The sequence below is a fragment of the Peromyscus leucopus genome, chromosome 11, assembly GCF_004664715.2.
Source record: "Peromyscus leucopus breed LL Stock chromosome 11, UCI_PerLeu_2.1, whole genome shotgun sequence".
Taxonomy (NCBI): domain Eukaryota; kingdom Metazoa; phylum Chordata; class Mammalia; order Rodentia; family Cricetidae; genus Peromyscus; species Peromyscus leucopus.
The window spans coordinates 32,041,782-32,066,364 of NC_051072.1; the positions used below are offsets into that span (position 1 = coordinate 32,041,782).

Genomic DNA, 24,583 nt, shown 5'->3' on the forward strand with positions numbered 1-24,583 from the left:
CTTTTCATTTCCGAACTGAAGGTATTTACAGAGTGCTTGTGGTGGACTAGTGAATTGTTCCTTAAGACCATCTCAGTGGGCACTGTGGGAAATGAGCCCTGTTGGATTGCAGAGGTTAAAACCAAAGTGCAGAGTGGTTGTGGGTTCAAACAGCACTGTTTTTTTTCTGGTAGATTTCCTGAATATAACGCAACTTGCAGAGAGTGCAGTTCTTGCTGGTTACTGTGCTGTTTCCTCTTTAAGAAGGGGCTAGACTGTGTGTGTGTGTGTGATAATGAAAACCTTGAATGAGCCAAGCACTGTAAAGATAACGTAATAGCCTTTTCCCTTCCTCCAGTGAAGGAATTTCGTTCTGATCTCAGTGTAGACAGACTGAGAGGTGGTTTTCGAGATCATATTCTTCATTCTTGTTCTGAAATCTGACTGGCTACAAGTCACTTTTCTTTGTGCTGTAACTGTCCACGGCCACCAGTGTCTGTCTCAAGTTTTCAACACCTGAGTGTTACGTGTGACAGTAACTTGCTGTTAGCATCACGTCAGGACCTGTGTGTTTCTGATGATAGTCAAATGATTTCTTTAGTTGTGAAGTGGCCTTTTTTAAAATTTATTTACATTTATTGATGACTGGCATGGTTATATTCATTTGGACAGCTATTTTTGCTTTTAGATTTCAGAGAGAAGGAAGGTAGTTACTAATAATGGATTTCTATTCCCTTAGAATTAAATTGCTCTTTAATTTTATCTCCACTTACAGTGATCACGTCACCTGACCTGCACAAACATGGAGAGATATGGGTTGTCCCAAACACGGATCATGTCTGTACACGATTCTTTTTTGTGTAAGTCTAAAGGATCACATTTGTGCATTACTTATTTTTCTATAAATAAAACAGTGACTTCAGCGTTATTTGTTCACTTTAGCTGCCAAATATAACAAACAAGTAATTGAAACCCTCATGAGTCTAATGATTGTTCCATTTCAATAAGCTTGTTTAGGAAAGTGATGGTTACACGCTGTTAATTTGGAAGAACTAAAGGAAAACATGATTTCTAACCATCCATATATCCTTAATAGTGAACTAATTTACAACTGGGGACAGAGAAAGCAGTAATGAAAATATTCTATAAAAATTGATGTACGTTTCCTATAATATGTGCTGGCAAGGCACTGTATGCTGGTCTGCGTATGTGTTGGCACACAAGTAGAAAGAAAAGCGTTGTTTTCATTCCAAATCAACAGCTGCAGTAAGCCAGTCTGACATTTCATTCCGTCTCTGCCCCTGCAGCCCCATTTCCCCTGTCTGGCTGTACCTCTTCCCTGACCTGGCACACAAAGGATTGCTGGAAAGAACTGAGTTATTGGTTTTGTAGTTCGTGAAGTTTCTAAAAAAACAAGGTGAAAAAGTGATCTGGGTTATTGTATAAGCATGTCAAAGGGATGGCATCCAAACTGGTACAGTCTATTGTAGGTCCACAGAACGCTTTGTGTTTTGTGTTTATCCTTCAGCATGTGGCCAGCTTGTTCACTGTGACAGATTCTATGGAAGCTGTCATTTTCTTATGGCATTTACTTACCGGCTATTGGTTTCACAGCAGTGGGTATGGCAGCTGGGACTCCTGTTTTTATCAGGTTGTTTGAATTCCAACTCAACAGAAATTAGGAAGAACAATCAGCAAGTTGCATAACCCCTGAAAGCTTTGTCAGCAAAATGAGGACAGTATGCCTACCTGTATCGGTTATTCTCAACAGCAGGCAGATGGCTCACAAAGAACATGGTCCTTTCATTACCCGCAATTAGACGATTTGCAGAGGTGTAGCTGTGGGGCATCAGGATTCCATAGCAGTAGGATTGTTACACAGCCTCAGGTCCAGGCGGCTGAGACAGGAGGCAGTCCTGCCCAAATCCACCTGACCAAACCCTGCTCAAAGTGGAGGCCAGCCGAGCACAAGGCTGAAGTCCATGCAGGTCAACCTCTGAGGGCTGAATGACGTCAGAGAAGGACTCTGAGGACCCACCTGTGGGAAGCTGCTGGGGAAGCTGTCGGTGTGCATCCCCTTATAAGATTTTTCTGAGATTCAGTGAAGCCAGTGTAGGTCTCTGCTGCAAAGCTCCTGAAAAACTTGTCTCTTTTTCTTGGCTAGTTGATTATTATCCATTCCTAGAAGTTTGGCCTTCTGGAAAGCAATTACAAAATTACCTTATTGGTCTGGGTCTTTCAGATCTTGGTCTCGCATAAAAAGACTCTCGAACTCCAGGTGCTTGTTGGTGCTGATTAACTCTTATTTTTTTTTTTTAGCTTACAAAAATACAGATTTATTGAACATAATAGCCTTATATACCTAAATAGTTCAATTTCCAATAAGTCTTTTTTTAATATTTTCTTAAGCAATACATAAAACATGTATAAGGGACTAATTATGGGAGAAGAGAGTGCCTGGTCTCCATAGAAGTGAATAGAGAGTAGAAAACCATCTGATGAACCCAGTGTACCCAGATGCTTTCAAAATAATACAAAGGGGAGTTTTCATTAAGATAATTTTGATTGCTTTGTAAACACAAATGAGATGTCATGCTTTTTCTTTGTACCTTCAGTAAACGAGACTCATTAGGTAAGACTGATAAAATCAGAACACACCAGAGAGAGAATGTATTCAGTCATTATTGTACTTCTAATTACAGCTTTTAGTCTCTTCCTTTATATAGGACACAACCACAGGGTCCTTGTGATGTGCCTCCCTTAGGAGTGTAGCTTCTAGGAAAAGAGTAAGCTGATGAGAATGAAATCAACCATTAGGCAAAAACTTAGTCTCTGTTATTTTTATTTTTTTATGTTTTTTGTATGTTTGGTTTTTTTTTTTTTTTTTTTACATTGTGTGGTCACTGATGTTAGGAGCTTTGCCTCATGATGAGGATGCAAGTTAATATGCATTTCTTAAAAGGAGTAGATGAAAATGCTGAAAATTAAGACAATTTCCATGCTACTCCGATTTCCCAGAACTATGGTGATCACAATATAGTCATTTGGTGTCTTATTAAAAAAAAAAAAAAAGCACTCCAGCATCTCATCTCGCCAGCATCTCAGCAACACAGAAGAGAAAAAGGGACACTCTAGGGAACAGACGAGTGTGTAACAAAGGACACTCTAGGGAACAGACTGGTGTGGAACAAAGGACACTAGGGAATAGACTGGTGTGTAACAAGGGACACTCAAGGGAACAGATTGGTGTGTAACAAGGGACACTCTAGGGAACAGACGGGTGTGTAACGACATATTAAAATAAAACCGAAAGGACTGGACTGCTTTTGGTAGAAGTTTGAAAACTGTTATTTAGGAAATCCCTGAATGAATCAACTAAGAATAAATATTATAGGCAAAATGTAGACATTCAGATGTTATGACCAGATCCCAGCCCATGTCTAGTTGTAAAAACTGTAAAGCTTGATTTCCCACCAACCGTGGACACGTGTGCAAGCACACTGAGACCTGTTACATGTAGAAATGAGAGAGCTGACTTCAAAGGGGCCATAGGATGGGCTGAAGCAAAGACCAAACACACAGAACGTTAGGGCACACTCAGTGAGTGTCATCCTGTCTTCTTTCCTTACATTAGGGCACACTCAGTGAGTGTCATCCTCTCTTCTTTCCTTATGTTGGGGTACACTCAGTGAGTGTCATCCTCTCGTTTTTCCTTTTTTTTTTTTCTCAGTCATGAATCTCACTCACTGTATAGCACAGGCTGGTCTCAGGCTCCCAGCAATCATCCTACTTCAGTCCTCTGAGTTTTGGGGTAATAAATCTGTACTGTGCTAGAACTAGTAGGTTATCTCATAATGACCAAGTGGGTTTTTAGAGATAGAGAGGGAAATTTACTATTGTAATTTTTCATAAGTAGGATAAAATAATAAAATCAAGGGTGGTTAGTTGATCTGACAGATGGCCAGGTGTGGGCTCCCCCAGGTTCCATCACTGCACAGGAAATGGCCATGAAGGGTGGGAGGAGGCCCTCTTTTTAAGCTGTGTGGGGACCAAGAAAGATTTGGAGCAAGATGGCAAATCCTACTGCTCTGGTAATGAGAGCCTGTGCTTGGTACTCTGATGCTTTCTGCATCCCGAGGTGGAGCTGTCTGGGAATGATCCATGTACTGTGATTAGTAAATAAATGCAGTGTATGTACCCACTCCTGTTTCTGAAAACATTTTAGCAAGTTCACACGCACAACGGTGGTAAAGATCCCATAAAACATTTTCTCTGCAGAAAATGAGCCAGACATGCCACGTCCTTGGACCAAGCAGATCTCAGTCCTGCATAAATTCAGGATTTCCTCTTTAGTCCATTTTGCCTTCTAAGGTGTAGCTCCACTATCTCCACTTCCATAACATTTCTAGAAAATTGGGCTAGAAGACCATGGTGTCTTGGTGTTCCTGTGGCTCATGACAGAACTTACTCTTAAAATTTAGCTCATTTATCTTCAGATTGAATAAAAGCCTTGGAGCAAAGTTTCCTTCTCTTGTCTTTTTTCTGCCCCACATCCCGGAACCACTTTGTATCTGATGTACAGTCAGTAACTTTTTTTCTTACATGAGACAGGGTCTCACTGTGTAATCCATGGTGCCCTTAAACTCAGCCATGATCCTCCTGCCTCAGCTTCCCGAGTGCAGGGATTATATATGGTTTTGATATAGTTTTAAAAAGTTTGAAATGCTTTTGGCACATACAAGAGGAATGTATAAAATATGAAATTTATAATGACCATCAGGTAAAATAAACATCCTCTTTAGTTATGAGTTTGTAGACCTCCACAGTTCAACTTGAGACATCCACAAGAAACAATTTGCTTACAAAATTAGAAGACAGAACACCGCCTTTGCCAGTGAAGGCATCCCTGTGTGCGTCATAAATACTGATAGAGTCGAGGAACTCTGCTCCGTCTCTAAAGTATCCTAAACCCAGTCGGTCTCCAGCCAGATCACTTTCCAAGCTGTAAGCTGCCCTGGCAGTTTCTTAGAGTCCATGGCAGCCGCCGCTTACCGTGAGAGTCTCAGTGCCTCACACCCTGATCTCTTCACCCTCTGGGCACTCGTGCTGTAAGGGTAGGGGAGGTGGCGTGCAGCTGCTTTCGTACCTTGGGGGGAGGGGGCAAGCTTCACACCCCCAACCTTGTGCTGTGCTCCTCACGGTGGAGGTTCTGTTCTTTAGGTTCTGTCCTTGGCCCTCTCGCACCAGTGTATCTAATTCTCACTCCTCGTCCAAGTCTTCCTTCATGTTTCCCTCCTTCCAGAGGCTTCTTGGTGCTTCTGCTTTGTGGGAACCAGGCAATGAGCAGGGCATATTTCTGTTGTATTATCTGTTTTTTTCTGCATGGCCTTCTCTCTTGCTCTCCATCTTGGCAGCACTTACCATGTATGTGTGTCCTTTTGACTTTGGTACCCAGTGTTTGTCTGGTAGGAGAGAGTGAGGGCCTGCACTTTAACTGCTCAATGACTATTTACTCTCAAACATCCTACAATACCTTAAAAAATCAATGTATACCAAGTGGAACCCATTATTTAAAATCCCCTTTGTAGCACCTCAATGTCTCTTATCTATGCAGATTTTCATTTATCAGACACAAAAAGCTGAGCTGTGGTTTTCTGTGGCCTTTCCCTTCTTCGCTGTATTCACCTGCTCCTAGGTTTTGTCTTTTTACCGTTTTTCCTGTCAATACTTGTAATGCTATAGATCTATCACTGTCTCCCACAGAATTCGTCAGAAAGCTACTTGTTCCCCTTGCTTCTAATTTCATTGCTCTCAAAACCAATGTTGTACAGTGACAGATATATTAACTATTGTGTTTTTTACACTGACGATTCAGGTTTGAGATGCAGAAATTTAAGACAGAAAAGGGAGAAACATCATTCTGCTCTTGAAGCCCTAAGACAATTGCATGCTAAGCAAATGCTCAAACCCATAGCTACATTTCCAGTCCCTTTTCTTCAAAGTAAACCTTAGTGTTTTCCACCTTCTCTAGCTTCCTTGTCAGAAGTCACATCTGAATTCACTTTTAGAGTTGCACACTGTCTCTATGTTCCCATACTGCCTCACCCCTGCCTCGCTCGCCACTGTGGGATTATCCATCCATCCATCCATCCATCCATCCATCCATCCATCCATCCATCCATCTCTATCTATCTATCTATCTATCTATCTATCTATCTATCTATCTATTTATATATATATATATATACCTACCTACTATCTTTCTGTTTCCTCCTCTTGTGAAGTTCTCTTTGTGTATGGGCACTCACATCACAAATGTCTTACACAGAAGCAGGTAGTATACTTATTGTTTAAAAGCATCTGCAAAATAGTGATCTATTTCAATGAAGAGATTATATGTGACTACAGTGTTTTAAATGCATTACATCAGTGATGTCTGTGGAAAACTATATCAGAAAAAGATGCAAGGATTGGAAGTATGGTGATGAAATTCTAGGAATCAGAGTATGGACAGTAGTTAAAATTTGGGAGAGGCTGAAAGAGTTGAGGGAGTTTGATATATCTAGGAGAAAAGGAACTGGAATCCACTTTGTGCTGGAAATCATTGAGCTGAGAGACTGAGGAAGAAGAGGCAAAGATATTCAAAATAATAATCAGAAGCTAGCTAGCTCAGGAATGAAACAATGTAGCTGAGAGAGAGAGAGAGAGAGAGAGAGAGAGAGAGAGAGAGAGAGAGAGAGAGAGTGAGCAAGCAATAGAGTGATGAGCTATATGTTACATATTTTACTCAGAGGAGATAACATCATTTGAGGGCATCACCTGAGGCTCAGGCAGAATTTTCATGACTTAAGTAGAACATTAAGGTCAGGAGGGGAAATGTTGACAGTTGAGCCAAAAAACAAGAAATGATTATAATGATTTACAGACAAATCCTATTTACAGGTCCATTTCGCCTTGTGCAGAGCAGAAATAATAGCGTGTAAGCTGCACGTCAGTTATCAGTTGGGCTAAGCATGTCTTATTCAGTGAAAGTCCAGATTGCATAGAATGCAGTAGGTGTCAGGAATGTATCAAAGCTGTAAGAGAGAAGAAGCCAACCTGGATGAGACAGTTTTAAATTCTGTGGAAGCAGTAATCTAAAGTTGGAAAGTCGCAGCCACAGGCAAAGTTGAGACCTGCCACTCTGCCTTCTCTCTCCTGGCAGGATGGTTTTCTCTGTGTCCATTCCACTCTCTTTCTCTTGGCCTCATACTCTTCAGATTCAAATCATGGAAAATTAGTCTGCCTTGGTAAAAGTCTGCCTATGTGCCGTGCCAGGCAACCTGCCTCCTCCTTTTAACAAATATGGACATATCATTGTGTTCATAGAAAAACCAGGTTACTATGGTTTTTTAGTGTTTCTATTAGCATAACAGATTTTATTATGACATTTCATACGTGTACATAATGCATTTTAATTGTATTCCATCCCTTACACTTTCTTGTCCCCCTCCATCTTCTGTTAATCCTCTTCCTTTTCTTAATTGTAGGATAATAGGTTTTGCTTAAAGGATATCTTTATATAATCTGCCTCTAAACATCTGATTTAGTTTGAACAACTGTATGTTGCTAGAGTTTTCCTGCCTTGCCCACAGTCAGGACAAATCTCTGTCACCCGCCAGTCCCACAGCCGCTCAGACCCAACCAAGTAAACACAGAGACTTATATTGCATACAAACTGTATGGCCGTGGCAGGCTTCTTGCTAACTTTTCTTACAGCTTAAATTAATCCATTTCCATACATCTATACCTTGCACGTGGCTCGTGGCTTACCAGCATCTTCACATGCTTCTTGTGCTGGCGCATCTGGCAGTCTGGCCTTCTGCCTTCCTGTCCTTTTATTTCTCCTCTCTGTTAGTCCCGCCTATCCTTCCTGCCTAGCCACAGCCGATCAGGTTTTATTTATTGATCAATCAGAACAACTTGACATACAGACCATCCCCCAGCACAGCCAAGTGCAGACCATCTCAGACACCTGCACTCAGGCCCATGGTCCTAATCATCCTCTATGCGGACCTGCTGGTAACGCACAAAGAACCCAAGAAGGGCTCCCACAGGACATACAGAACATCCCACAGCAACTGTAACACATTTTCTAATTCCTTTTAAAAATATATTTTTTTATTTTATATATGTGTATATGTATGTGCATGTATGAGTTTATGTGTACCATGTGCATGTAGGTGTCTTCACAGGCCAGAGGGTGTCACATTTCCTGGAAGTCAAGTTATACATAGGTGGTCGTGAGCCACTTGATGTGGACACTGGGAGCCAAACCTGAGTCTTGTGCAAGAGCAGCAAATGCTCTGACTGCTTAGCCATCGCACCAGTCCCCATATTTCCCAATTCCCAGTGTGGCATTTACTGTTTGACTTCCTGAGAGAATATTAGTGTTTGGACTATGTACCGTGCATTTTAAGAGTTCCCATTGTACAGTACTATTACAACAAGGGGATGGAGGAAACAGGGCAAGTTGTATCTAAAATAGTAAAATTGTATGGTAAGACTTAACCAAGTCTATCAATATCCTAGACCAAGCCCAGCCTTGGACTGAATTCAAGTGGACTCATCACTTGCTGTTTAAGCAGTGGATTATGTAATGAGCTAAGGTCCTGTTCTGTGTGTCAGTGTTTTATTTTCCCACCTCATGCCGTCTCGGGAGAATTTAAGTATGGTGAGGAGAAGACAGAGGTGTGCATTAATCTCCGAGACACTGTGCTTATGCCCCTGGTTATCTATTTTGAAGTAATTACCGCTTCCCTGTGGCTTCTTTCTTGAAGCTGTTTTTATGTCACAGGATTAATTCATCACATATTTCACTCTGAATATTATCATTTCGAGTTTGAAAATTTGCTCTTTGGAAATTCTTATTGCCTAAGTCAGCTTATTTGAGAAAATGAATTATCTAGGATGTAATTATTTCTTTCTCAAGCACTGAGCAATTGCGGTCCTTTAGGATCGTGTGTTCACTTTCTCTGCTAGGCTGAACTTAGCAGGCCTGCAGTCTTATGCGAAGCACCAGTATACATAAAAATATATGACAGATGAAAGAGAACAAGTTGCCGGTTAAGACGGAAAACGAGTTTTCCTTGCAAAGCACTAGTTAGGTGGCGGGAATGGCAAGGAAGTAGGGTTAGACTGGGAAGCCAGTACAACCAGCTGGGAGGGGACAGCTGAGACACCAGTGGAGTGAAGATGTCCAGACCCCAAGAAAGGTGAAGGGGTGGAGTGTTTTGCAGTTGCTGTCATAGCAGCTGTTGGGAAAAGGATACTGGGGTGTCCCTACCAGTCCGGCAGTGTTCTGTGTGGGATGAAGCACTTATTCACATCCAAGTGGAGGGAAGGGAATAAATTAAGGCATGGCATAAAAGAACCAACTATGCCGAGTTTCATCTTGAACATAACATTAGATACTACTAAAAAAAATTAGCCTGTGTTTTTTGGTGTCCTTGGGTTACTTTTTAGGGATCCAACAGCATTTTGAAGCCATACACACACTGGCATTTTTGTCCATGTTTCCTGTTTCTGCTTCTGTTGTAGCTATGAAGACGGCCAGGTGGGAGATGCTAATATCAACACGCAAGAAGGAGGCATTCACAAAGAGATACTCCGAGTAATTGGTAATCAGACTGCTACTGGCTAGAGTCCCACCGCTTAACAGGATTGGAAAGCTTCCTCGGGTTCAAAGCTGGATTTTGAACTGAAGAAGATGATAAAAAAATAATTTATTGTTATTATAAACAAAATTAACCCTTTGAATACTGATTTTCTTTTCTTAGTATTTCTAAATATTTCATTAAATACCTAAAATGGTATAAGATTTACCAATTGTAGGGTTATGGAATCTAGTAATAAACATTAAACAGCACTTAAACTCAAGTTTGGGTTGCATACACAATAAACAGATTGAAAAAACAGTTTTGTGCTGATATTTTTATATTAAATTCTTTAATTGGACATTTGGTATTATGTACTGCTATTTTAGGGTACTGAAATAGGATTGAGGTCATTTTATAATGGCTTCTAAATCTACCGGACAGTCTGCAATAAGTACAGTGTCTTGTGATGTGCTCAGTATGAGTCACACATGCATTCAAATGCTGTGGGAGGGATATTCCTGTTCTCATTATAAAACAACAGTTAGTTTCAGAGGCAGTGCCATGCCAAAAGTCATGCAACACATTTGTCTGTAGATTGCATGTGTCAGAATATGTGATTATGCCTGTGTGTGCATGATCACATGTGTATTTTGACAGCAGATGGATAGCTTCCCCATGCTGTTCTAATGAACAAAAATCACAATAAGCAGTAAATTTGAACATAAACCATGATATGAGCCAAATTTACTATAGTTCATTTACACACACACACACACACACACACACACACACACACACACACACACATATTTGCAGACCCATTTTTTCCCAGTTAGTTTGAAGAAACATCCCATTGGTTAATATAGCTAATTTAAAATGTTATCTGAAAGTCAGCTCGGGAAAAGCAATGTTCCAGATGTCTTAAATCTGTATTTACCTACTCATGCAGTTTAAAGGGGGTAGGGGACATAGAATTAACAAACAGAAAGTGCACATTTTTTATTTCTTCCAATGGAGTTTATTTGTACCATATCTGTATTTTTATATTTTTCATTTGCTACCTCTGCCTATTTTTTTTCATATTGAGAAGGAAGATAAACTTTGAAGCTTCTTTTACATTAAAAGAACACAAGCTTATAGAGAAATCTCGCCCCAGCTTTCAGCAGTTCTTTATCGAGAGTCATGTGCTCATCAAATCCTTCCTGTTTCTTTGAGTCTTAGAGTCATAGGCATTTCAAGTTTTAACTGACAGTGTTTATTTTGCTACACAATGGATGTCATTGGAATCAGGCCATTCATGAAAGCAGTTTAATTAGTGAGTCTGCCACTCTATTTAAACCCTGAATCAAGGCTCGTATCTGATTTTAATTTATGTAGACAGAAAAAAAATACAAATACGTCATCATTTGCAAGTGTGGTATAATAACTTGCATGTTTATTTCCTTTGGTATAAAAGGTGAGAGGTGGGCCATGCATGTTGTCAGGGGTTACAGTTTAGGGAGATTTTACCGATCATTTGTTTTTCTTATATTGTAAATAATTGAAATGCTACCACTTCTATAAAATACAGAATTGAAGAGGTTAAGATTCTAATGAATTTGGTAGTGTCTGCTTAAAGGAGCATCACTCTGTTCTGACTTGCGCCTCTTGAGCTATGGAGTAACGTTAGCCTGGTAGAACCTATCAGTGACAAGGTATTTGACAATGTGTGGGATGCGAATACCATTACTTCTTTCTAGCAGACCTCTGAAGTCACTGTAACAATATTTTGAGATATTTTCTAGGCAACAACAACAACAAAAAGAAATAATTTTGTGGGACATTCTACATAAGATACAAATATAAAGATGTAATTCCTGAATTTAAAAGGGGGGATGTCCTGGGATCACCTCCTATTAGGCCATTGGTAAGGTACCTCGAGAAAGGCTGTAGAATGCCTCCTAGCCTAATTGCAAAGCCACTAATCTGATCAGTTATGGCTTTACTTAGTAGTTGGGTGATCTGTAAAGAATGCAGTACTCGAATCTGAAGGGTAACCTATGCTTGTACTCAAAGGAGATGATTTAGAGGAGAGAAAACTGGCATCAAAAACTTCTACTGCCAATTTAAGAGTACAAGAAAATTTGCCTATCCAAGTAGAAAAGTAAATGTTAGTTTAATACCCACTAAATACAATGTAGTGATAGGCATTTTTAAGACAATTAAATGAGCTGTCTTATAATGACCATCAAGTTGCATCAGAACTTTTATAAGCACATATTCTAAAAAGGGTAAAACTTTTATTAAACTTTTGAAATTGGGACTGCTATGATATACTAATGAAAATGCTTATATTTCTAAGGATCTAATTTCTACTAATACCATTAGTAAGTGAATATCCTACTTCCAAAACTCAAGCAGTTCTTTAAGAGATTCAAACACCATTATCATCTATGGCTCAGTCACCCATTCTGATATTATGATTTGATGATTCTAGACATTTGAGATAGTGTTGCATTTTAATAATCATTGGAAATCCATCCATTGCCTTTTATACCAGTAACACTAGTTCTGCTTTCATTGCTACTTGATATTACTTCACTAAGAAAACTTCATTCTTGAAGTAGAGTATGAAGACACTTACTGTTGGGTCCAGTCTTTCCTGCTTTGCTGATTTTATGGAACATTTCATTGGGAAGAATTCTGCCTCTTTCACTGCAAAAAGGAGATGAAATAACTGGAAATTTAAGGAGAGGAAAGTGTAATGATTCATAAATAATACAGTATTGCAGAGTGCACCATGTGGTGTGCCCAGGGGTGAGTTATGCTGCTAGTTAATCTCAGTCAGATGTTGGGTTTGGAGATTATTTTAAATTTAAACTTGAATTTTAAGAGTGCCATATCCTTAGAGTTGCTGTGAACTACTGTAGGACATGAATTCAAATTGCTATGAATGTTCCTGCTTAGAAATTTTTGAGAATTTGCAGTAGAAATCTCCCAGTTTTCCTCTCCTCTACTGAAAGAAAGCACGCATTGAATACGGAAGTATATAATTTTTAAATTAATAACGCTTGAAGAAATTTAGCAGTACTTTCTATAATAACATTTCATTAATCATAACCTGCTCCAGGACATGTGATTTCAGAAATCATTCAGGACAAACTCATCCACAACTTTCATCACATAGTAATTTAATATCCTAAAGGGCCACTCAACCTTGGATCATCTCTCACCCAAATAAATAAAGATTTCACGGTAGCATTTGAAGCACATTAAAGAAACATAATAGTCTATTGTCCTGCTGGATTCTTCATTCCAACACTACCTCAGCACTAAAGAGAGACTGCTTGTCAAGGCAAATTGCTTTTCAGAATAAGGAGCAAAAGCAGTTTTACAAACGGAAGTCATCAAATAATTCAACAGTTAAGACCATGGTAGACACAGATATTACCAACTGCTTCACAACTCTGTCACGTAGGCAATTGTGTCTCAGTGATTAATGACATAGTTAACACGGAAACGAGTTGTTTGAAGGGTTTGAGTGGCTTAATTAGAAGTTAATTAGTTCACTGCAAGGTTCATTCTCTTTATGGGCCAGTTTCATGTCCATTCACATAAGACTCACAAGCAGTTGCCACACTAAAGAGTTTAAAGAGCAAAACAACAAAATAAATGCAGCTGCTGTGCCAGAATGACAACCTGAATATTCAAATATTTTGGCAATTAATGCCTACTAAATTTTTGTCAGCTCACTATGAATTTCATGTATATTATTGCCCAGTAAATTTTTCTTGGGAATTTTGTACACACTATGAAATATAGACTAAGTTTTTGTAGGTCAAAAGTGTTTCAAGTAGTTTGTAGACAAAACATATCCATGAGTGTGAAAAAGCTTTGTTGAAGAATAGATTACATTACACATTTACCAGCCAGTCAGTAAGAAGCAGTGCTTATTTACATAGTCAACATAATTTAATGTTGTAAAAACAATCTCTTTCATCTGCCCAATATTTAATGTATCATTTGAGATTTTAAAAACTGCAGCCACTCCTTTATGTAAACGTTAAGGTATGCCTATGTTTCTTTGACTATACAACCTTTACAATAAATTTCTTGACTTTTGTGCACAGAATAGGATTGCAACCTGCTATGTAGCCTTTGGTGCCTTAGAGTTATTATCACTATTTAACACTATGTACATACTGTAAATACTGCCAAGAGATCACTAAGGCCAAATATTTTCTCTATTCACTTTTTATTGCACTTGCTTTCTATTGCTACTTCAGCCTCTTTTATCCTGCTTTGTAATAGTTCTAACATTGTAGCCAATGTAAATGTTGACTTTCAATAAATCTGAATTTGTTCAACAAGTGTATATGTGGGCACTATGTTAAAGCCTGGGGGAGACCCTAATTACTCTTGTTGGTAAATCTTGCTTCTAAGGACTACATATTGGATGATTTCAACAAACTCTAAAAATGATGTTGCCCTTTTGGATTAAAATTTTTTTTTTAAAAAAAAGGTGGGGGAAAATAAATGGAAAAAGCTCTTATCATTATTCCCAATATAGTAGCAATGAGTGTAATTGAACATGAGACTGCTGTTGCAGCTTCAGATTCTACACCAGTTCTGATACACAAGTACAGTGTTGAAATGAGGTTTTTAGACATTTTATATGCTCTGTCACAGTGTCTGTATTTAATATCATCAGAAGCAATTCAGTTGAGTGATTATTTTTTTTGTAGACAGATTAATCACTGCAAAATTATTTGAGAGAGGATGGGAAGGGAGCGAGACAGGGTATCACTCCTATACCTAGGCTGGCCAAAGACTCAAGTATGTAACCCAGGCTGGCTCAGAATTTATAGAAGTTCATCTGCCCCAGCCTCCTAAGTGCTGGAATTACTGACCATGAGACACTATGTTTAGTTACAAGAAGATTTTTAGCATATGTACTGCAGAAGCAAGCACACAAGATTTTAAAGCATCACTTTTTGTAAACCGCCTTATTAATTGAATGAGAGATTAATATGGCCCTCTAAACACAAAAGTGTAATGAGTACCTGTTTATAGTCGCCTCATGAAATGATTTTTTGCTTGTGGTACATTTATAATTGAGAAACTTTTTAAACAGCAGGTTTCTATTTAGTCGAGTTGGTTTCATTACCTCTAGAAATAGTTGAAAACATTGCCATATGCAGGTTGGTGTTCAGTGTAAGGATGGGAGAGCTTTAATATATTTGTGAAACTATAACAGGTTTGGGAATAATTCAAGAATATAGCACAGGCCTAATGATGCTGAATGGAAAAGTCAAATAACAGTGCTGTTGGGGAAAGAACAGATTACAGCAGAACAGTGAGGAAAATAACACAAAAGACCCACAAGGTTACCTGATACACAGTCTCCTGTCCTATACTCAAGTCTTAAACATCAGGAAAAGGAAAAGTATACCTCGGGGGAAGATAGACAGAAAGAAGTGAAAGTCTTGGGTGACCCTACAGAAGTCTTTGAAAAAAGTTTACATTACATGAAGAGAAATCTACAGTCCAATTGATGTTTTGAGTTTTTAAAGTGGTACAATGAATACAGTATTATCTACTTACTGGATCAAACACTTTCACAGTTCTCATACATAATCTAGTACTCACTCCAGCCTTTGGACTGTTCAGATCCATGAGACTTCTGACAAATTCCTAGGCAGGTGAAATCAAGATACCTTTGCCTTTTTGCAGATAACAGACACATGTTAGATGTGTCTCAATTTTGTTGAGTCTTTAGATTTTCGATAACATGTTTTTTATTTGATGACCCTGGAGAACTTCTGGGTCTTTCAGTCCCTCCAACATTTGCTTGTCTTACTCTTCATAGGAGCTGTTCCAGAATGTGGCTCTCAATTCTATAGTCAGTTCATTTACTTTTACTCTTGAAATGATCACTGGCTAGTCTGATAAAAAGCCTTCTTGTTTTTAAAAGCTTACATGGGATGTTTTATGTAAGATTCACTGAAAATTGGCTTAATATTATTTGACTTCTGCTTCTGTTCCCAAATGTTAGTCCTTTGATACAGACAGAAATTACTTATAATTTACCAAAGAGGACACAGCATTTTTGAAGATATGAAAGATGCCAATAGCTTATAGTTTGTATGCTTTTGGCGCCATAAATATTTGTTTATCAGGCAGAATTAACTTTAGGTGGCAGTTTATAACTTAAGACACAGATTCACACAGGTGTTCGGATTTTTTCTTCAACGAAATTATGAAATACGTGGATGGGTGTCCTTGTTCCAAGTATCATGTCCTATATGCTGAGTCTCCCCATTAAACTTCTCCCAATAAGCAACATTTGTTATTGATAAGATATGAGGTTGACAAAGCAGATTATAGCAAAGTAACAATTATAGGGGACTCATGGGAAGAATCAGTGAACAGAGTTTTGATTGCTGTAAAAGCACTATTAGGGAAATGTGGAACATGAATGCATAAACTAGATTGGATTTTAGTCTAGGGAGCTTGAAAGGCATTATACCTCAGTGTAATTGGCAATGTGAAAAATTGTCAGCCCTTGGATGCGTGACATCATGACAGCAGAGATTTGAAAGCACGCTAGCAGGAGTTATTCATAAAGGGTTTCTGAAAAAGAAGTTAAGGACAAAAGGAAATGTTGGAAATCAGCTGTAGTAAATCTGATTGTAATGGAGGCCAAGAAAAGAAAAGGTAGAAGTGTTCAGAAAGGACTGAGAATATATGTGGCCTGGGGATGGCATCTATGGGGTCAAATTCTGTGAAGGCATATGCAGCCATGTGAAGAGGAAGAAGGGATATTCTGAGCCACATGGGAACATTTAAGAATGAATCTCTCTTTCATCTATAAAACAACTTTATAAATACTGAGATGGGTAAGACCAGGGTGGCGACAGTTTAGCAAGTATTATGATGCCCTAATATGATTTAGAACTTCCAAGATATATCAGATTGTATGTGTGGTGTGTGGCATGTGGTGTGGTGTGGTGTGTGTGTGTGTGTGTGTGTGTGTGTGTGTGTGTGTGTAGAGTTTTCTTAGAGCCAAGAGTAAGGAGCAAGGAGAGAAAGATGCATGATGAAGAAACAGGACAAAGATGGGGTCAAAAGCATAGGAGCTTACTAAAACTATGAGGACAGGAGAAATGGGCACAGAGAGGAGCTGAAAGTGAAGACCAAGCTGAAGCAGTATACATAGAATTTTGTCATAGAGGAATTAAGTAAATGGGCAAAGAGCATGGCATACCTAGATTCATTTCCCAAAATTAATTCTCGCCATTCGTAGTTTCTCTTCTGGACCCCTGGGGAGAATCTTATTAAGGCTGGTCCATTAATAATATTCGATACCCCTGTAATCTGCTAAATCCTAAATATGCTGTTTTCCCTGTCTCCGTTGAGCTTCAAAATCCTATGATTCAAATACCACCAAGCAAACATCTCTTTTTGACTGTTCAAGGACACCTGAAACTAACTACTGTCCCTGCTCCTCACCATTCTTTTCCTCCTTTTGTCCATTTACCAGTGAACCAAGAAATGGTCTGAACTACCCACCTCTTGACTCAAGTCTGAAGACAAATCAACTCATTTTATTCAATTTCAGCAGCCAATTAATTCTCATGCCCTGCTAATTTCCCTTCTGTGTGTTGACTGTGTACTCCGTTATCTTAAGTGGTATTTGTAACTTAGTTTGTTAAGTTTTATGTGAATTATCCAGATGCCCTCCAAATAGCTCTGCATGATGGAATCCACTGCCATCTGCCAGGAATAAACTCAACACATGAGTAATATTCATATTCGCAGATGGTCCCTGAAGTCTCATATTACTCAGATGGAGCAACTGAACCGTTGACATAGCACACATTAGACCTTCCTGCTACGGTATGAATTCCAGCTAAATAGATACCTAGAGCTTCCTAATTGTCTGCTTTTTCCTAACGCCTAAGCTAGGGTGATCTTCTAAAATCTAAGTCTGATTCTGTGAGTCCTCTGCCCAAAAACCTTCAATCTCTCTCATTCTCTCATTTAAAAACTCACTAACTTCCTACACATGGCCATTGAGGATCTCACCCCTGCTTCTCTCCAGCCTCTCTTACACCGTTCTGCAATGGGGCTGCATGGTTCCCTTATAGTTTGAAGAGCCTGTTGTTGTTCTTCACATCCTCACATATGCTCTTTCCTCCAGCCCTAATTCTTTTTCTTTCACTTTTGAAATATTTATTAAATAAAATCTTTTTAATTAAAATATTTTTATTCACTTTATATACCAATCACAGATCCCACTCTTCCCCTCTCCTGCTCCTCCACCCTCTCCAACCCCCCCCCATTCCCTCCTACAAGAAGGTAAGGCCTCCCATGGGGAGTCAGCAGAGCCTGCCTGGTACATTCAGTAGAGTCAGGAACAAGGCCCTCCCACCACACCAAGGCTGTGTAAGGTGTCCCACCATAGGAAGTGGGCTCCAATTCTTATCTCCAACTTCTGTTGACGATGAATGTGTTTTCATTTCTTCTAAAATTTTCTTTCATATTCTCACTATATAACCCCTGTATATCTCCCAGGATCCTCACACCTTATCTTTCTCAGTTCACCTGCTTCTTTCCCCATGACCACCAGGCTCAGATTATTTTTATTTCATTATTTTTAATTAATATACAAAAAATCATTTTTGTTACGATATTTTCATATATATGTATGTATATATATATATATATATATATATATATATATATATATTTCATTGTACTTTCTTCATATTCCATCCCTTGTTACATGCTCTTGTGTACTCCCTTCTCATGGTGGTCCCCTTTCTTCCCTCATATCCTCCCAATAGTTCCCCTCCTCTTGGCCACAAGAGGGGATGGGATACTGTGGAACTGGAGTTACAGTTGTGTGCTGTCTTGAGGGTCCTGGGAGTTGAACCTGGGGAACCTCTGGAAGAACAGCCAGTGCTCTTAGTCATTGAGCCATCTCTCTAGCCCCAGAAGCAGATTCATTATCTTACTTTGCCACTTGGTCACACATGTACCAAATAAAATTACAAATGTCCATCTGATAGAGGTAGTTTTCATAATAAGTGGCAGGATTGAAAGTATTTAGAATAGATATTCTAATTGATATAAATTATTATATTTATAAATATTATATATTTATAAATAATTTGCCATTCGGGGAAATACAACAACGTTATCTATCATCATCATCATCCTTATCATCACAATTATGTCTTCCTCCGGCTCTATTACTGCACAGAAAATACAGGAATCTACAGGCTGGAAGCATTACTGAGTCTGTCATTCTTGAAGAAAAGTTTTCATATTAACTATACGTTAAAAAAAACCAAACTTAAAGGTCATTTTGAGGACCGAGAACAAAACATAAAATCAGATACTTACACATTTATAATTTAATGATAGTAATTTGCATAATGGAAGGATCATTGCTTTGCTAAATAATTGCCTTAAATAATGTACATCCCTGACATATTTAAGAGTTCATTTACAGGTCATTAACTGCTTGACATACAAGAAAGTGGAATACTTTATACTACTAATCTATCAATAAAAATAAATGAGTAATGGAATTAACACATCTGTAATTACAAGTCAGTGGGTAATTAAGGGTGCTTCCACAGGGATTGCTTTCTTCTGACAAGCTATAAGTTACAACAAATCTCAATTTTATTACACATACTACTTTGGCATCCAACTTAATTTTGCAGCTATATAATTGGCAACATTTCCATTCTTCATGTGTTTCCTGGTTGACTTCTCAATGTCTATTTAATAGTTGTAAGTCACAGCAAAGCTAATTTTCAACTTCAGTTGTACAGCAGCCTTAGCGTGATTTAAGTTTCTGTAGGTTATTCTTTGAAAAGTTCGTTAAGTTGTTGCCTGGTGCAAATATACCCATAGTTCAAGACTGAATTCATGCTGCTTCAAGTACTTGAGTGCTTCTTGGCTCATACAGCCATAAAAACACCTCTCTCTGCCTAGTGGTCGTGGCACACACCTTTAATCCCAGCACTGAGGAGGCAGAGCCAGGCAGATCTCAGTGAGTTCAAGGCCAGCGTGGTCTACAGAGCAAGATCCAGAACAGCCAGGACTACACAGAGAAACCCTGTCTCAAAAAAACCAAAAAAATAGAAACAAACAAAAAGCAACAACAAAAACACCTTTCTCCATATTCTACATCTACAACACTTTGTAATTCTAATTGCGTCTCAGTTTGGAATGATCACCATTTCTAGGACTCCTTTATAAAACAAACGAATACATGAATAAATATTAAATAGTATTCCTAAATACTGTCATTTGTCAATTGCAATAATGTCTCTATGTTAATATTATGCTTCATTGTGTACATTTACTCTGTTAAATGCTAAGTGTTTAATTTTTAAAGAACACTTAATGGCTTTGTATTTCTATTAATATTACTTAAGAATGTACAAGAGAATGAGCCCAGTCACACACACTTTTCTTTTTCTCAGTAGTATTTTATCCTCTTTTCCCTACAAGAATGACTTTGGGGAGGAGGGGATGGTCCCTGTTGAGGATCATACCATAACAACTTAATGAATAAGAGATGATCCACCATTTCTGTTTCAAGGGAGTTTGCTTAGTTTGTTGGGTGTGAAAGATACTGCTTACTCATTGGACATGACACATGATATGAAGATGTGCATTGACATCAGAATGCATCTGAACACTGCAGAACTCACCTTTCAATACATAATGTTTAAAAACCCACGTATAAGGAAATATGAAAATCCATTAGCATATTGATGTTCGGTATCAGTTCTGATATTGTCTGCTTATTGTGATCAAGTGTACTGTGTCCGCTTGCATGGTTCTGGTCATGAAACTTTAGAGAAGCCTACCAGCACGTTTTTCCATCGTAATAGTGCTTTGGTCTCCTCCTGACTCCTTATCTCTGTTCAGGTCAACTCTCTTCCCAAAGTTACCATGGGGAAAGTGTGTCTCTTGCCTTCATCAGCTCATCAGCATTGACTCTCACTGCTAAAAATTTGTTATTTGTCTAAAACACTCTTCTTCATCTATGGAATGTACTGGGCCATGACAAGTATTCTCTAGGAGATTACCTTTCACCTTCAAGATAAGGCTTTTGCTTTAAAAGACTGTAGAGACTAGAGGTCAGAGGAGGATTCTGGCTAGAAGCAGTTGCATTCCAGTATTGTGCCTGTTAACACAGGTGAGACACAGGATAGGAAACCTCCGTGTGTTTGTGTTTGAGCTCCTGCTCAAAAGATGCTGTAGGTTCATTCCCAAATGGATCCTACCTTGTCAGATAGCGTCTCAGCCTTGTGTGATGAATGTTTCCAGTTCTCCCTCTGTGTTTGTGTATGATAAAAATTGCCAGATTTACTCTTCATTCTTAGCCAAGCTAGGATTCTCATTCCTGAGCTTAGCAAACCCTGTAATCTTAATTTCATCTTTCCTTTGTCTTTCCCTTCCCCCTAACTTTTTTCTTTCTTTTTTTTTTTTATTAGTTCTTTGAGAGTTTGGTAGTATGTGATTAGATCATATTTACCTTTCCCCAATTCTTCCAGCCCTTTCCCCTTTCCCATGCCCAACTTTGTGTTCTGTTCTAAACACACACACATACACTCACACACACACACACACACACACACACACGCACGCACGCACGCACGCACGCACGCACGCACGCACACCACCTCCAAGACCAATTTGTGCTGCCCAAATATTCTTGGATGTGTGGTTTTACACTGGAGTGTGGGCAGCTTATTTCTTAGAGAAAGCTGTGTCTCCTCCCCCTAGCAACTACTCAGTCCCTTCTTCAGATCTATCGGCTTTAACTTTTTTTTTTGACATCTTGAAGCCTTATCTTCTTCTGATGATTGTTTTATATACATTTTTTCTATACTTACTCTATAGGTATTGACTTGAAAATTTCTCTCTCTCTTTCTTGAGATTTTTTTAAATGTGTATGAGTGTTTTGCCTACATGTATGCAGTCCACATGTGTGCCTAGTGCCCACAGAGTTCAGAAGAGGTTGTTGGATACCCTGGCACTATAGTTATGGATGGTTGGAGGCCACCATATGGGTTTTGAAAAACAGACTCTCAGAGAGCCATCCCTCAGCCCTGACATTGACTTGAACATTTCTTAAGGATCCTATCACACTCTTCCCGAGTAACAATAGACTTGTTTGTTTCTTCACTAGGTTGAACGATTTTCTCAATAAGAAATTACAGATGTTTTTATTTCTTGGTAACTTCCACCACTGCAAGTTAGCAGCAAATCTTTTCAAATAGAGTAAAACAAATATCATTTGAAAGCTATGTGGGTAATATGATGATAATGATGATGATGTATGAGTTGGTCCCTTTCTTTGTTGTTTTTTTTTTTTCTGTGCAGTACTAAGAATGAGGCCGACCTCGTGGATGACAGACGAGCATTCCACTGCTCAGCCACATCCCAGGTGATTCAGGCATCCATCTTAAGGGATGTCTTCCCCTCTACTCTAATAGTAGCAAATTTTAAAATGGAAGTAACATATCTCTACCCTGTTTTGTGGGTTCAGTAATGAATCAGAAACAGAAAAAAATTCTCTTTCCCCACTGTACCAGCACCTCTGATTTGAACCCCAACTTGATCCTTATGGTTCTTTCCTATTTAGCCTAGGATGTACAGCTAACTGATTGCCTTTCACATATTGTGTCCTACCTCAAAACCTGAACAGCACTGGGAAGATCAGCATGTTTGTTAGCTCCACGGTCAAATGCACCAGGCTGGCACTAAACTTGACTGCTTTACCTCACAGCTGTACAGCCTTGAGTCTGCTGTCATGAGCCTTTGTCATGCTCACGAAGCACAAACTTCCTGCTGCTTTCATGGAATTCTCCAGAGCTTCATCAAGACAAATTCATCTTGATATTAGATGTTGCTACATCATGCCTTTGGATATCCAAAGGCTACTTCCTGCCCCCTCTCTGAAGAGGTAGAAAGAGAGAGATGAGAATAGTTCTTAAGAGACTGTAGGAGTCAGAGGAACAGGGAACTTGCTATGAGACTTTGTCTCCTACAAACAATAGAAGCTACATCTCTAAGCGCTTGTCAACATGACTACCTAAACATGAGCTGAACAATGATCATACCTATAGACATGCTAATGGGAATGGGGGAAAGCTCATAAGTCCTCAGTCCTACACAAAAACTACAGACAGTAAAGGAATGATGAGAGCTGGAAAAATTGCCTTCCCCTGGAATGAGCACAGAAACCAGTTATCCAATACCAAATAATCAGCCCTGAAAACATGCATACAAGTAGCATTATATGGAATGAGCAAGTTGTGTTTGTGTATATAGGAATACACACACACACACACACACACACACACACACACACACACACACACACATAAAACAACAACAATGAATGAAAAAAAGACCATGAATTTGAAATAGGGAATATATGAGGGCTATTGTGGGAGGAAAGGGAAGGGAAAATGATGTAATTATATTACAATTTCAAAAAAAGAAAAAAAAATTTAAGAGAGAGATTTGCATCATAAACAACTGGGTAATTCCTTACAGAGCGAAAACACCCATGGTTTCCTTTACTGACATGAGGTGTGGAGTGGGCAGCAGGAGGGAAGGATGGATACTGCATTCCATTCCAGACACAGCAGGCAGAGGAAAGGACCCAGGTCAAGATGCTCCTCAGGGAATGAGGGGAACAAGGAAATTGTGGAATAATGGAGGATCCCTATACAACTAGCAAGAGCACCCAGAAGCCTTGGCTTCTCAGCCTCCCAACAGAGAAGCCCCTAGTGACCCAAATTTACTCCCCTTCTCACTCTACCATTTTTACTTTGATTTTGAAACTCAATAACTTAATTGATTTTCTCCATAATTCTGTGTTCCAATTACCTGGCTATTGGCATCAGAATAAGTGCACGTTAGGCCTCTGTTTCTCATTTTGCTTATAATCTATATAATGATATTTTGCCGAGGCATGATTCTTAGCATACTTTTATCCATAGCCCATCTCCACAATTACCTTCCAAGAGCATGTGTTAACCGATCGTTACAAACATCATTCTGTAGACGACAAGGTGAGGGGTTGGTCTGTATTGGATGGTGACACTGTTGATAAGGTTCTGTCATCTAAGAGTTACAGACAATAGAGAAGCAAAGTGAACAGAGTCTAGGAATGCAGGTAGCCAGCACCCTGTTCTTCACGACTGCTGGCAGCCCTGACAGCAGCAGAGAGATCAAAGTGAAATGTTTAAAGGCAGTGACAGCAAGTGATGTCTAAAAATACCTGGCCAAGACTCAACATTAAATGTTAAAGTCAGACTACATGATAGGGACTTCACTTCACAACTGAGCACATGTCCAGTATGACCAGTTTGTCAAAGCAAACCTACAATTTGTTTATTGGCCTTTTGTTGTTCCATAAGACACACTTTGGAGAACTGGGTACATACTATGCACTAGGCTCTCTAATTATAATGCTGTGCCTCCTACCCCTGTAGGATTTCTAGACCTTTGTAACATGACACCTGCCATCAGTCCAAGCTCATCTCCTCCTGACACCTTGAATTCAGCTACTTTTCTTTCTTTACTCATATCCAATCAACATACCAACAGCCCTTTTGTTCTTACGAGGCACTCAAATTTTCACTGCTCAGAAGGTCTTCCTAGCTCTTTGTTCTCCAGGTTCCAGTCGCCTGTTCTGTCTCTCGGTCTCCAGTCAGTTCTCCCCTGCATTTGCTGGCATTGGTGCTTTGAAGGATTTTCCCTCCTTAGTACTAAGTTAAAAATGCTAGGATGGGCAGATCTGTTCTGTGAGTGAGTCAGGTGACTCCAGGTTCAAGTATGCTGCCAATCAAGATTAAACATCATATATGGCATCACACAGGAGTTATAAGGTAATATTGATTTAAGGAAAAAAAAAAAACACAACTTTTAAGATAAAAGCT

At 39.1% G+C, this 24,583-nt stretch overlaps 1 protein-coding gene across 4 annotated transcripts in view; it reads left to right on the forward strand.

Annotated features, from left to right (window-relative positions):
* Parp8 (poly(ADP-ribose) polymerase family member 8) overlaps window positions 1-13,963 on the forward strand; it is a 186,628-nt gene extending 172,665 nt beyond the window's left edge. For all 4 annotated transcript variants that reach the window (XM_037209427.1, XM_037209428.1, XM_028885372.2 and 1 more), the window contains 2 exons: window positions 755-839; window positions 9,559-13,963. In XM_037209427.1, the coding sequence (XP_037065322.1) occupies window positions 755-839; window positions 9,559-9,661 (188 nt within the window). In that variant the 3' untranslated portion in view covers window positions 9,662-13,963. The remainder of the gene's footprint in view (window positions 1-754; window positions 840-9,558) is intronic.
* The last annotated feature ends 10,620 nt before the right edge of the window (window positions 13,964-24,583 follow it).